This window comes from Diorhabda carinulata, chromosome 11 (genome assembly GCF_026250575.1).
Source record: "Diorhabda carinulata isolate Delta chromosome 11, icDioCari1.1, whole genome shotgun sequence".
Classification (NCBI taxonomy): Eukaryota; Metazoa; Arthropoda; class Insecta; order Coleoptera; family Chrysomelidae; genus Diorhabda; species Diorhabda carinulata.
In genome coordinates, this window is record NC_079470.1 from 7,144,129 (window position 1) to 7,160,453 (window position 16,325).

The 16,325-nt window shown below is 30.5% G+C and overlaps 1 protein-coding gene across 1 annotated transcript in view; it reads right to left on the reverse strand.

The window, feature by feature from the left end:
* Positions 1-493: 493 nt before the first annotated feature.
* Positions 494-16,325, reverse strand: part of LOC130899450 (protein Wnt-1) — a 56,845-nt gene continuing 41,013 nt past the window's right edge. The window contains exons 3-4 of the mRNA XM_057809389.1: positions 14,227-14,534; positions 494-2,793 (exon numbers count right to left, since the gene is read on the reverse strand). Of these exons, the coding sequence (XP_057665372.1) occupies positions 2,209-2,793; positions 14,227-14,534 (893 nt within the window). The 3' untranslated portion in view covers positions 494-2,208. The remainder of the gene's footprint in view (positions 2,794-14,226; positions 14,535-16,325) is intronic.

Consider the following 16,325-nt stretch of genomic DNA (forward strand, 5'->3'; position numbering starts at 1 on the left):
TTGTAAGGCAATTTCTATTGTAGTTACGTGATGGTTGTCTTCTAATGACAGAAAAATATCTCACGCTTCCCGTTTCATTAAATTTTACAGCAATGCTGCGTACTGTGCATCTAGCTCTTGGAGGAATCACATAATGCGCTTCGTCTAATAGAGCATATCCTTTCTTAAGATATCTAATTTGATTACCGAAACCAATCATCATCAGAATTTCTATCCTTTCTACACTAAGATTGTTATGACGCTGATTGTAAGACTGATACTTAAAAATAGTTGAAATTTTTCCAAGAAATTATTAATCGAAATATAGGAAAGATCATCCATTTGAAGTAAGTGCCTCAAGTTTAAAACGGATGTAAGATGTTTAAGCATCTCAAAATTCAAATCAAAATTATAACTTGAGATTGTGGATTCACTCACCAACAAACAACGAATAAAATAATCTAAAAAAAAGAAACTTGGTTTCATGATGGAGGGACAAATGATACAATAGTTCATTTTTTCTAATTTTATTAAAAATCATCACATGTATGTGTACAGTTATACTCTTTTATTAGAATGAAAAAAGATTAAACATATTTACAAAAAAATCATCTATATACACAATAATATCAATTTACATTGCTAAATAATAAATTAATAGATTGATATGATAAAATAATAAATAAAACATATGTATATTACAATTATGAGATACTACGCTGATATTTTTATATACAGTACGAATAAATTATATTAACACTAAATTTCAAAGATAAAATAATACAAATATAAATTATTATTCATGCAGCTATGAAAGAATATTCCAATTCAAATACATAACAATTTGTTCTATATACATACTTTTTTAGAATTGCTAGTAACGTTATTATCGACGTGACGATGGATGTTTAACTAAAATTATTATAAAAAATTAGTTTACTGTTGTGAACTTGAGAAAATTAATGCAGTCGTGCCACAGGGCAGTGTGTTGAAACATCTATACCTCTTGTTCACGAATGGCATCGCAAAATTATGAAATTATATTTTTTCAACATTTATGAACGATACTGTCATATTAGCGGGAAGACAGTAAACGATAGAAAAGTTACGGGTATCAATCAATAATGTACATAAATCGACAAAAATGTGGAGGATTAAAATAAATGAGTTCAAATCCATACACGTAAATTTTACCAATATAACTCAATACCTATAAAAATGAATTATAAACTCAGGAAAAAGGGAATAACCTCAAGTTAAATATAAAGAAATCTATTTGCTGATTTGATAAAACTTCATTCTATCTATATAATATTCAGCTATGATGCTATGGTATCAAATATTTTATAATCGAGGTACTAAAAACATCGTAGTACATTCGAAATAGTAGCCTCCATAAGATCGGAATATGCATACTGTTGACTGAATTTACTACGAGTTATGATCTACGATGACATCGTCATGGAGGTAATCCAGTTCATTGATAATGCAGGAAGAGTGAGAAAATTATACCCTTTGAGTGAGTGAAGTAAGGTTTCAAAAGCACAGTAATGCACGTGTTGAAATGTACTTTAAACGTAAACAAGTTGTGTTAGAAATATGACGATCGTGTTGAGTAAGTTAGTAGTAACTAAGCTAGTTACTGTTTGATTTTTAGATCTTATTTTAATGTTTACGCAATGCCGTGCAAAGATGATTGATATAAAAAAATTTTCGGAAAATGTGTGACTATTGTATACCACTTTGTAAATTTGGGTAATTGAATCCACATTTAATAATATGAAATGACAAATATTTTATGATTACATTTATATTTTATTTTCATGAGTTAATAAAAAATCAAATTCTTCTTTAAGCACTTTTAAGTTTTCGCTGAGAAACGCATATCATCTCATTAATAAAATGAAAAGTCAGTTTTTTACTATATACATATCAGTAATTTCTATATCTAAAGTTTCAGTCTTTCTATTTTACATAATATAATACTGATAAATCGAAATGTTTTATTTTCTATTCTTGGCACCATTTATACATCAATAGTCAACGAAGTATCAACTATTTTGCTAACAAATAAAAAATTAGATGAGAGGTGAAATATTGTTCTAGTTGTCACCAATATCTTGTCGTAGTGAAAGATTTTGACAATGTATATTTGAATAGGCTTTTTAAATTCGATAGTATAAATTAGACTACATTAAATTGACAAAATATGCATATTTCGACGTATTTTCAAACACAAGTATGTATAGTTTTTCTAGCTTTACAAATATCGCACTTGACTTCACAGCACCAATGGAACGTACAATTACATCTTTCAACTACCATAATTTCTTGTGTACGATATCCTCTTCCACAACACATAATATCACAACCCTCCACACCCATGGAAGTATCATTACATAATCTTCCATGGGTACCTTGTATACCCAGTTTAGGATTTTTTTCACAAAATCCTGGAGATATTTCGTAGTATACGAGATCTTTAATACCGGGAGGTTTGTGATCTTTATTGAAAGGTCTCAATTGAAAGTTATATTTGTGTTGTCTTCTTCTATTTTCCCGTTTAGCGTGGATGCTGTTGGACATTATAGAGTTCGTCTTGGGATGTTTTGGCAGCCGATTACTATGTCCTTTGTTATTGTTTCTGCCATTACCTCCATTCGAGGTGGTTATATGGGACGCTCCATCGAAGCGATCTTTTAATAAGTCACCGATCACACGAAAAGTAGGAAGACGCATCCAGCAGGTTTTTACTGTACATGAACCGGACATCCCGTGACATTTGCATTCTTGTCTCATTTGAGATTGAACATGCTGAAACCAAAGAACAAAATATTATTATAATTGAAAATAGAAACATAGAATATAATATTATTATGAAGATGACGATATATATTTTAAAAAATGAGAAAGTCTTTTCTGGAAATTGGAAATCATTTGTTCCACTATTTACAATGTGATAATAGCGACTCAATTGCAGTCATAGTTTACTACTTATACTATATTGCCAGCTCTACTCCTCTTTTTTGTGCCATCTAAAAATATACGTAGTGACCTTTGTAGCTAGATATCATCTAATATCATTTGCCACTACGAGGATTGTCCCAGAAGTACCTCGCCCAACAAAGAAATTTTGGAAACAAATATATATTAATTTCTCAACGTAATCTCTTTTCAGCTCGTTAAAATTTTCCTAGCGATGTTCAATAAGTTCGATACCATTTTTCTAATAAGAATCGTCAAGGTCCTCAAACTAGTCGCTAACTGCCGACATCACCTCTTCATTGTTAGAAAATCTTTGACCACCGAGCTATTCTTTTAAGTCTAGAAACTAGGAAATAATCTGGCGAATAGGGTGTATAAGGTAGCAACTCAAACTTTAATTTATTAATTATGAGCATTGCACTAACCGATGTGCGAGCTGGTGCATTTTTTTTCTTCTCTGTAAAATGCGGCCGTTTTTGCTAGATTTTTCGTTCAAACATTGCCATAAGTTCGCATAATAGTCGCCGTTGATAGTTTTTCATTTTTCAAGCTAGTCAATGAAAATTATCCCACGCACAGATGGAACGGTCTTTGCCTACCTTGGAGCTAGTTTTTCCTTTTTAGTCCATTGTTTTGATTACTGTTTTGTTTCGAGTGTGAAATGATTGACCCACGTTTCACCCATGGTCATGAAAGAGTGCCAAAATTTAGCTTTAATTCTGAGAAAAATTGACAAATACTCGATGGAATCATCTTCACGATGCTGTTTTTGTTGATAGCTGTCAAACGAATACTTGAAACGTATATTTCGATTTTGTACTTTTTAATATCTACATCTCTACGTCGGGCCAGATACTTCTAGGACCATCCCAGTATTTTAAGTTTGAAGTTTAGCTCAAGAATCTTAGAAGAGTTTGAACTTGTACTAGATATGAAATCTACTGTTGAAATCTAAACTGACTTATGAACCACTATCGCAAAAAATTTATGACATATAAGAAATCTTTCATGCTGAAATTTAGAAGTATTACTTATTTGGTTTCTACCTTGATGTCATTAAAACTACTGACTAACATGCCAAAGAAGATACGACTACCATCCAATTTAGCTAATTTTATTAATCATAGAGGACTGTGTATTAACTGCACAAAATTAACTTAACGTCCACTCAATGCCTCCGAAAATAGTCCTGCATAACATAATATGGAGCTAACATTAAAATAAGAGCCAACGTCCTCAAGTGTAAATACTAGCTTCACAATATCATAAAGACATTAATATTCTTTCATAAGCGGTAATAATATATAATGTATATGGCCAATGGCCATTGCTGTCAAATCACTTAAAAAAATAGTGTAGTGGAATATCTAAAGCTTCCACAAATCGCATTATCATAAACTTACATCACACTTTTTTCTTACTAAATCGATGATAATTTCAATTTGTTAAGGCGTTATTACCAATAATAATTGATTGAAACAACTAACCCATTTTCCACTAGTCAACTCTTCCGATGAAAGGTATTAACCGCTATTAAGTAACCAATAGCATATCATTAAATCATGACTGCTTACAATTTTACGGACAATCTGATCAACTAACAATCTTCTAATTGTGCAATTGCATAAAACGATTTAAATTAAATTATATTGAACGAGTTGGAATAATTACGTTTGAAAGTGATTTATAGAAGGAGCGCTTCTAAATTCGATTTTTATGGGTTCCTAAATAATTAGATATATTGTAACCACATCGAATTCGAGAATAAAAACGATTTATTCAATAGCTTCTTCATGAAGTGAAAGACTACGTTCAGAACATTGTAAATCAAATACAGCAACTTCTTCGTAGTTTTATCGTCGTAGTTTTTAAATTAGGTACTCCTGAAGAAGGCGTAAGTAATAGTCGAGGAAAGTTGTGTTAATTAATCATTACTATTCGAATAGTCTTCTATCATAACAGTGATCATTTAGTGATTTGACCTAATTTTGTTCTATATCAAAATATAATATGATTTTCACAACTTTCATAATAATATTAATTAATTTATTGACCCTTTGAATCTACAAATAGTAAATCAATATTAATATTGAGAACAAGATGAAATACAAAACCAAAAAATATAAGTAATAAAATTGTGATGCTGTGCACATAGGACAGATAGCCCAATATTTATAGAATAGATCAAAAAGTTATCAATAAGTAAGTATATTAATTGAACCAAGAAATATTGAGCCACATATATTTGATAATAAAAAGTCTTGAAACAGAATCAAATATATGAAAAACAGAATATTAGACAACTTAGAATAGAGAATATGTGGTTCCTACAAATGATATATTAATAAATATTTATCAAGGTTAGATTTAAGACTGAAATTAGGCCGATACAGTTGTTTATTATCATTATTTAGAAAATATAAATCAAAATATTAGAGAATTGACGAATTGAAGAAAATCGTATAGATATATACTGAACCATGAAATTTAAAAAAAAACAAATATTCGTTCTAAGTGAAATATTGGATAGAGCACGTTGTATTATGCACTCAAAACACTCCAAATAAAATGTTCTTGAGTGGAAGTATCCCTAGAGTTTGTGGAGGACAGGGTAAACGATTTAATCTTCTTCCCAAAACAACAAATCATCATAATTGTTCTCACTACTTAATTTTGAATACATTAGTTGTCAAAAGAGTCACGATCACTAAATATCTCAAATCTTTGAACTGCAATTGACCTTGTGCTGTCTTGCAGAACCAAAATATTAAGATGATGATCTGGTAGCGGGGTTATCCGTTTGATTTATATCTTCAGTTCCAGTTGTATCATCTTTTTAGTTTTAGAAAAAATAATTATAGAATATATAATTATGGGCTATACACCTTTTTGTGAGAACAGACCATAACATAAAAACCATTCTGTAAATGATTGAATAAATGATCGTTTTCAATAGTCTAATATTATAGACTTCCTTCATTACCTTACCTAACCCAATATAATCTAACTTGTAGTATTATTCCCAGAATCTCGTTTCATACAGAGGGCTACAAAATCTCAAAATTATTTACGTGTATGAAACAAATTTTGTTATACTATTAAATATCTAGATATAATCCTTATTCCATATCCATGATTACAGCACTGGAATTTCTATTGAAATTGCACGTTTCATGACGAATTAAGTTTAATTTGCATATTTTCTTAGACTCGAAGTAGTGTGGAGTGCGATTTATACTTTTTCTCTCGAGCGCAGAAACTGTTTCGTACTAAATCTTTTCACGCTTCAGTATTTTATTGCTTAAGTGGTTTATACCAGAGTAATTATACAAATTTATGATTGGCTCGAAGCCTAGAACTTGTAGTTGGAAAACCAAACAAGTCGTACATTCCTTTTTTGCGACTCGAAATATCACTTGAGATTATATACCACAACATTAACAAAAATAATGGAAATATTATTGATGATTCTGAAATAATTCATTGTTTTGATAATATGTACAATGAGTGTATTTTCATAATGGGGGAGTTGAAATGAGTAAAGCTTACTCCAAATATTCTTTCCTGATAACATTAAAACATTAGTTAATGATATCTTGAATTGTTTCATACAGTCATTGTTATTGATAAAATTTTAAATAGCTTAACATAATGATATGCCGCTGTCACTAATTCCCATTGGTACAACGGTCAACCATTGCTGGTCATTACAAAATATAAACTACAATATGAAAGCGCTTCTAGCGTGCACAGACTTATGTCGCTAGCTCAATGGATCTTGCTATAGTGATTTTCCTTGTTCTCGATTAATACCAAAGCAATTTTGAGAGAAAAACGAATTATCTTGAGATATTTGATCCAGTTCAAAGGAAGGAGCATAAAAAACAATAAATTTCGTTGTTTTTCCCCAAGGAATAAAGCAGTAACTGCTTCAAGGATTTGATAAATTCACATTTTCGATAGCACATAACTAGTAAATAACCTTTTTAAAACAATACACACCCTTTAATCTCTGGATCTTTACGTTTTTCGTGATATTGTCTGCTTTTAATATTTTTTATTACAATCCTTTTATCAGAAGTCTTTTTTGTTTGTCATTGGTAAAGTTGAAAGTGATATCACACATTTTAAGTGACACATGAGACGTGACACGGGGTTGGAATCACTCAATTGCAGTGACATGGAATTGGAATAGCCCAAATAACACACTCATTTACTTCTATAAACATCATATAACTGCAATGTTACAAATATCAAGGGTTTATAAGGGTAATTTAGCTTATTATACCTTTCGGTGAAAGATTTATTTTTTATAAACGTTTATTCTACTTCCTTTCCAAGCTTTCATAAAACAGCGTTATTGTTGTTTTTTATGAGCTTCAAGAGAAACGTTAAAGTTATTTAATTGGTACACAAGTACCGTTGTTCGCATCGTTTACACACAGAAGCTGCTTTCGGTCCAAGAGATCTAAAAGAAGTTTTATATCCCCTATTTAACTATTCTAATAAGCTTCAAAATATTCGCGGGAACAGATGAATTAACTTAGTTATTGAACTTTGTTGATATATTATTTCAGCTTTCACACTACAGATATATCTGTAGTGTGACAACTTCATTCAACATTTTCTAGTGTCTTTCCAAATCAGTTGATCTATTCGTAATATGTACGACAATAAATAAAAATAAATAAAATGATTAGAATGTGATGTCATTGTGATATTGGCACTCATATTGATTAGAGAACAGCCGTATCTCAAAAAGAAGTTAATGATTGGGTCATTTGAGTCTCCCTACCAAACTGTTAACTGAAAAATTACTAAGAATTACATAATAATGAGCTCGCATTAGGTCATTCACTTTGTCTAAGGGTTATTTAAAACAATATATAACAATAGGGAAGAATTATATGAATAGTTGAATTTGATCACATTCAATGAAGGGTTGTCGTTTTTCGAATTATCTTAGACATGTTTCACTGTAAAGTGGATTTTCTTGATAAATTTTGGTGAAATAATTATCTTCAACGTTTCATGATCAATAATATTTATTCTAGAGAGGTTATGATCGAGAAAAAAGTAAATCTCTCAAATGATAAGTGAAAAGTGGTAAAATATGATTCTTTACTGATAAAATATAATTACTGAGTAGTGGCTTAAGAGTATAATAAAATAGATAGAAAAGAGTTCTCTTGTGGTGCTGCTCTATCTCTATATATTTGATATTTTGTGTTTTCACTACCTCAATAGGATGGTCAATTTAAATTGTCCTATGCAGATAAACAAGTGCTATTCAAATAAAGGACATGTTTCTAACTATTTTGAATACCATTTAGTTTACGAAAATAGTTATGTAATCGGTTATTTTTCGTTAATAAAACTAGTTGTGCTACTTGGAAAATGATAGTAATAATGTGTCAGTCTTATGATAAGCTGCAGAATCTCGTCCTCCATCTGCACTTTTATTTCGTAGGATTGTTTATATTGTCGAAAGCCGAGAATTAGACAAACCAGCAACAAATCTACTTAATATTCACATGATACACCGATTCATTAATTACAATGTAGTTTTCCTCTATTTAGCTTGGAATTGGAGAATGTACGCGAAGAACAAATCGTGGCGATGCTTTCATTTCTCAATGTGACAGCACTCGCTTCACGTACCAATATTTATGTTGGCAGTTGTGATTGCACGAATTCTGGTCGATATATATTTTCTTTGAAGTCGATACCACTAATGAGAGCAGATATTTTCTTCTATTTATCTTCCTCAATTAATTTTACCGATAGCAGAGTAGTTCGAGGGTGAAATACAGCTGGTTCAAGCTAATTTCGTTCATTCTGACAGGAATATGTTATGCTACTGATAAAAATTAAGTTATTTTTAAGTGCCGTCGATTACAAGCTCGTCATAATTTCTTCTGTTTCTTAATCCTGTTCGTCTGGTGTTATCTTAACTGAAACTCGTTCTATTTTTAATACTTTTGCGGCTAATATTATTATTTATTCATATAAATTCTTATAAATAACAAAATCAAAACTTGATACAACAATAAATACTACTAAGTTATGTGGAATTTTCTATGAAATTGTTAATTTCGAATTCTACTTTTGAAAAAGCAGTGAATATATAGTCGTTCATAGTTGTTCATAATTTTTGATTTGTAAGAAAAGAAAATTTTATATTTTTCAGTTATGTACAACTTTAGATACGCTATTAAAATAGCCATCAAAATGACAGTGTTGGAAGGTCTATTTAACAATTATTTCACTTAACATTCATGATCTAAGCTAATTCCAGTTGAAATATTCAAAGAATTTTACTGTAGTCGCCAATAAAAAAAACTGTTAGACTCATTTGTTCATGTATGTAATTTGTCCTCATCTCTATTCGAGTGCTATCTTATAAGATGTAATGGGGCGCCCTATGGGGCACAGATGTGTCTCTTAGATGTAAAGAGACTAGCTGACTCCCCGTTGTGAGACACCGTGTTACACGGGCTAATGCTCCACAAAACATATGTTTCTTGGCTATTTAGCCGTGTAAGTGAAGGGGCCAGTGGCAGCAACATATTTTTTCCAAAAATACTAAATACGGATATATAAATGCAGCACAAAATGATTCAAAGGATTCTATAAAACGAGGAAATTATCATCATTTCTGGATTTTGCAAAAAAGTAATTTTTTCTTTAACATATTGATTTATATGTGAGTATAATAAACATGGATAAAAAATAATTTGTTTTTTCTATTACACAAGCTATTAATAAAAAAAATTTGTGATTGATTGAGACCCCAATATAACTTTCAACGTTACTGCTAAATCCCATGATTCTATACTTTATAGACAAAAAAAAAATAAAATCAGAATCTTATTAAGTATGCCCATTTTCATGTTATAGAAAAGTAGCAGCTTCTAGGTATATTGCTTATTTTGTAGAGATTCATCAACATACGGCAACAATAAATCAATTAGATTTTTTAAAAATGAACAGTTTAACTTCGTTCTATGATTGGGTAGTTATGAGTGTTGTGTGGTATGTTCGGTATGAATAGAAATTCCAGCTTAATTGTAATTTAAAATTCTAATTCATACATGGAAATTTTAAATAAATATACCACAATAATATCCAATTGTTAATAGTTTTACTTACTTCTCACGTACCAATTTTAGTGGTAAAATTAATGAAATGAAATTTTTGAAAATTTATATGTATTTAGAAAAGAAAAAAAAACATGTTTCATGTGGAATGAAAGTGGTTAATGTACTTCAAATTTCAATTCTCTCATACGGATCTAGCGCATATTTCGGCTCCAGTTCAAATATATCGGAATTTTTTTCAAATTAAAATAACAGAAACTCTGTTGAAGTTGAAGTTGAATCGTGTTTAGCATGTGAAACGTAATATTCATACACTTAAAGTTTTAAAACCGAATAAACATTTGATTTACTTGAAGAAAAAGTGAATAACTTTCATTATAGTCAATCATTCAATTTTTTCGCCTAAATTCAACACTCGGTAGATCTATTTCTGATTATCTTGGGTAAAAATTATGGTAGATCGCCTTTATGGATGAATCAATAAATTAAAATGAATTTTCATGTTGTTATTAAAAAAAATTGACAAGAATATTGAAGAAAGTTTAGAGATATATTTAATAAAACAATTCTTTTGAAAAATCTAATTTTTACTATATTTCCAGAAAGTAAGAAATATTTATAAGTTTACAAAGAATCCTAAAAATATGAAAGTATATTTTTGTATTCTTGTGTAGCTTTGAGTTTAAGGAAACCTGCTGCATATTGCAATGTATAAGTACTTGTCTTAATTTTGTTCTCTGGTCTATCAATTACCTCCAAGTATCTATCATAACTATTAATTTCCTGCTTCGTTATGAGTTACATCAACATTCTTGGCCAGTCTCCAAGACGGCTAGATTAATTTACGAACTCCAAGTTCACTAGTCCTCTCACTTCTTATAGAATCATTATAAGAAATGTATGGTAGATATAAATAGACTCATTTAAGTGAAAAGTGGATACATATTTTAACATTATCATTATCAGAGATCTACTATCAACTGTATTTATCAGTTTTAGTTATTGCAAAATAATGAACAATTTCTGTTGATTCTCCAAAGAAACCTTTCTTTTATGCGTACTCTACGCCTTTGGAAATCACGGAAAATAAATGGTACTTTATAACGGCTCAACCGACTTCTTTTTCTTATTCTTTTACCTTAACAGTCGTCAATTTAAAGCGTGTTTTGCAAGTAAAATATAAGGATGTGGTTGACAACAGTTCTACTCGACTTTGCGGGAATTAGAAAATTGTTGATGTTTGACTCAAATTTAAAATCAAAAAAGAAAGTTTCAGGTAGTATAAACATAACAGACTATAAATTGAATAAAGAACCTAATGCAGATAATTTTTCTTAGACGATGAAAACTATATATTCTAAATAACTTTCTATAAAATAGTGACATACATCGATCTTGATTTCAAGAGGGATACATTTCATCATAGTATATGTATACGTTTACTTGAACTCGCTACCCTACTTAATTACCCCATTGAAAATTACTTGCATTGAAAATCGACTCTTTTATAAGATTCTGCTTTTCACAATCGTTTGTAATATTTTATGAAATTTATGAATAGGTTTGTGAAAATAACTGTTCTAAGGGAGATTTTGAAAATGAAAACATGAAATTCTTGTGGTTTTGAGGTATTAGTAAATTATTGTCGTTTGGTTGTCAATCAATAAATTATTAATATTAAGATATTCTGCGAACATGAAACAAACAGAGTTTACAGCAAAGATCTTTTGAAAGAGGTATCACCCGACACATTTTACAATATAAGTTTAAGTAGGGTACTTTTTGGTTACAATATTAGATGATCAAACATTACTTCCGCCTACTACACATTTTTAGTGTGTGATTTGTCTACCGTCTATTAAAAAACCATGCCTTATAAAAATAATGGAAACAGTCACTGCAATATGCAAACAGCATTTAACTATCGTCGATTGGAGTTCAGTAAGTATGTTGTTCTCATGCTAGCTAAATGCTACGGGACAGGGACCAACATTAATAAGTACTAGAAACTCATCTACTTCCACAACTAGAAGCTTGGTGATGCATACATGGATATATATTAATGCACGATTTAGTACTATGCCTCTCCTGACTGAAAGAATCTCCACTATTTCACCTATAACTTGGATACTCCCCTCATGTGATCCCCATAGAGAACCTACGAGAGCTTACTGAACTGAAGAAATTGGTCACCATCAAGCGTAAGAGAATGGCATCGCAACATGTTGAAGTCTTACCCGACACCTAGTAGCTGTGATTGTAAATATTAACAATAATTTTATTAGATTTGTGCGATTTTCTATTCTAATTTTTTTCACAAATGCACCGTTTCTCTCACGCAAGATTTTTATGATGATAAGTTAATTCTTCTAAATAAAAAAAGGTTACAAGGTCCTGAAATAATTATTTCTTCAACTGAACCTGATAATATAAAAATTTGGCTAAGGCGTCTAATAATTAGTCCAACAGTTGTAAGTACAGATATGTAAACGAAAGTTGGTAATAATTAGCGGAAAAATCCTCTATTGAGTAGAGTAAAATTCTATTGCTATGGATGGAAAATACAATCTGATAAAGTTGAAATTTAAAAAAAAATAATTCTGATATGGTGAAGTTCAGTTCACTGTATTCATCCATTCTTTTTCTATTTTTTCACACACTACAACAATTTCATCCAGTTTTGCACATTGTATATATCTAACCATAAGATGCATTTTTACTTTACTTAATAGCGGATTCCTCAGCTAATTATTGAAGACTCAGTTCGTATGTGATCAAGGTTCCTTTATATTTTTGTAATTATATGTTCACCATATAGTATTTCATTTGTGTTATCATCAACTTCCAATATTTCATTAATTTTTAAAGACGAGAACTTTTATTCATCACATTTTGAAATGTGAAAATTATTTTTTGTTGATTTTTCAAAAAATTTCCACTGTCCTGGTATACTTATATATAGTAAGCTATCAAAATGTTGTCCTAATTAAAAAACATACACAATAAAGTCCGCATTACGATCGAATGAGTGGCTTAATAAAAATATGAAAATAAATTTTAGTTGCCTTGAGCAAAATGTTACTTTATTTGTAATGTGTGGTCTTAGTAGTCAAGGTATAATACATATTAATACATCTTAATAAGACCACCCGGTAGTAATCACTGGTTTACGCATAAATCATTCCTTTTTCTTGCACTAGACAACATTAAAAACCTTTTAATATTTCATAGATTTTTAATATACCGAAGAAATATTTACATTATTTCATCAGATTATATTCGTGACAGAATTATGATCATCACGAGCTTGAATTTGTTGTTTTTTCAACACATTCTTATTAATAGCTTTTTTGATATTATATTTTACTCCCATAGCTCTTCCATAAAATGTTCTTAAGCTACAGGTTGGTTAATAAAATTGGGAAAATAAAGTATTTCCAATTTAAATATAATTGAATTTGAGTATATAAAATTGGCATATAATATAATGTCAAGGGCATGTAAATTGAAATCCTGCTAGATATGATAATAATTTGAACGGAGAGGGAAAAGAAAGATAACAGTTCATTTCAATTCCTATTTAGCAGTATTCATTATATTGTGAGGCAATACTGAACAAAGTCAATTTTGCTTCTAGTAGATATGTCTTTCCAAAATACAGATATCAGTCAATCGCCAGCCCTCTTCTTTCAAATTTTCCAGTCTCGATTACTTTTTGTCTTCAATGGTATGTCCCCCAATTGAAGAGAATATGTTGAAGAAATGTTAGTAGGTGCTCGGGAATAGACAGATTTCTAGATTGTCCATCTTGAACGTGTTTCATTATTTCATTTTAAACTGGTCGATCTGTATACCACTCTGTATAAAGACACTATGTTCTCTTGATTAAACAGAAATTAACTTTCGTTCGCTTAGAAGACTTGATTTTATATGGTTTATCTCGAGGCTACATTGTTTACAACCAGAGCAGCGAAGTCTTTCAAAAGAATCTTATTCCTATATCTATCTAACATCACTTTAGAGTCTATTCCAAATGTAAATAATCTCAAATTTTCCACTTCCAGCCAACACTTTTCTTTTGTATCATTAGGGATTAAGTTTTGTCTCCAGCAATTGGATACAGTTTGGAGTATTAGGATTGAATATTCAGAAATATACTTACCCATCGCCCCGCTTCATTATTATGCAGATTTATCTTCTCTCGTAAAGACTTGCCCCTTTCGCCTGTATCGACAAACTCCCGACTTACGTCGAATCCGAAGCCGATATTGTCTGAACAACCGCCCCATTCAAAATCTCGAACGTTAGCTACAGCAGCTGCATTGTTGCCATTCGCAAATACTTGAGGTCTACCTTTGTAATGAGTATCACAATTACAGGTATCAATGGTACCTTCACTGCAAGCTCGTGCTATTGAATGCGTCACTGCTGCCGATGTAATAGCATATATGAAAGCAGTTTCTCTACAACCTGTAACAAAAATTTTCTATTAAAATCCTATTGGCGTTCTTACACCAACCGATACGGCATGACTCCGCTGTATCGTCAGTATATTGCACATATAGCACAAATAGCAATTAGTTAGCGTGCCAACTTTTTTTAAAAATTATTTCCGTGTCTCTAAAAAGATATGTTAAGAGACACAGTGACTAAAATATCATTTTTCTACTACCGTACGTAAAGTACACACTTTTGAGTGCGTAAAACTTTACTTTAAGCAATAGTGCGTAAAAACGTATTATTAAGGTCTCTGTAGTGTAGTGGCTAGAGTACGAGGCTGAGGCTGATGGTATTTTTTATTTTTTATGTGGCATTTATAAACGCTGAAAGGAATTCAATAACACAAATTCGATTGTTATTTTTATAATTTGTTCTAATCTTCATTAAAAGGTATGAAATATTATTAAATATTTGATATATTTCATAAGGAAAATTATAAAATATATATAATTTCCGCCAGTAAAAGAAATATTGAAATCAATTCGTATGTAAAGGCCTTTTTTCGACCCATGTGATTGTGACAATATTCACATTCGTCGAGAAAAGGCTATTTCACATACTTGTTACATAAATAACTATTTTTGAATTGTTGGAGTAGGATTAGCTTACTAGTAACTCGGCACTACTGATAAATGACCACGAAAACACCAGTGAGAAGACTGCTGCTCAACGACAGATCGTCGTGTCAGTAGATGTGGAAATGCTGTATGGCCGTCACTTGATAAAACTAATTGTTGCTTGAAATTTCTAATAGCCTGTTGGTACATCCAGTTCCGACAATTTAATCATTAATCATATGCTAATGATAGTCATACTTTGAGGTTAATTAAAACAAAATGTAACGCAATATAGAGGACATGTTATATATTTAGAAAATTAATTAAGGTTATTCAAAATAGTGACCTTTAATGGTTCGGAGGATGAAGAGGATCTACAACTTTATTGTTTATAGTGAATCCATAAGAGCATTGAAAGATTTGACAAGATCTACAATATTAATCTGAAGCAGTAGATACAATCTGTATAACTTGATAGCTATCAATCAATAAGAATTGAATATGGCTTGCAATAAGCAGATCAATAGACGAATGATGAAACTATGCTGATGAAAATATGATACAAAAGAAACAATGATATGTATTATACCCAAATTAAAATAGAAATAGCAATATTGGGAATAACTTTAAGAAAAAGAAAAATAATATCCTTAATCAAAGCTTGAGGTTAGTAGGAATTGGTGGAAATAACATGAAAAAAGTAAGAATAGGAAATAGAAAACCGAAAGAACTGCTTATAAAGTAGTACAATCGCATTGGCAAAATCAAAAGAACAAATTAAGGGAGAGAGCGATGAGAGATATGGGTTTGTTGCTTCTTTCTTAACTATTTTTGGCTTGAAGCATCATTTGGGTCGATTCTATCATATGATATAATACTCCGTGTATCAATCTTCGACATGTTACTCTCAATTCCATAATAATAACTAGACCGCTAGTTCACGAAGTCGATACTATTGATTTTCACGTGAAATGATTTTAAAATATTTTTATTATTGTTGTTATTGAATGGAATCTTGCTTTAATTCCTCGAACATAACAAAATAAAGATAGATTTCAATTAATCTCAAATCTCTTTGAAATATTAAGATTAATATTTCGCATGTTTCGTAATTACTGCTCAGGAAAAAAAATCAAAAAGATCGCACTCCTACCAGATGGTACATTCAATCATCTCCAATTCGTCTCACATACTGATTAGGAAT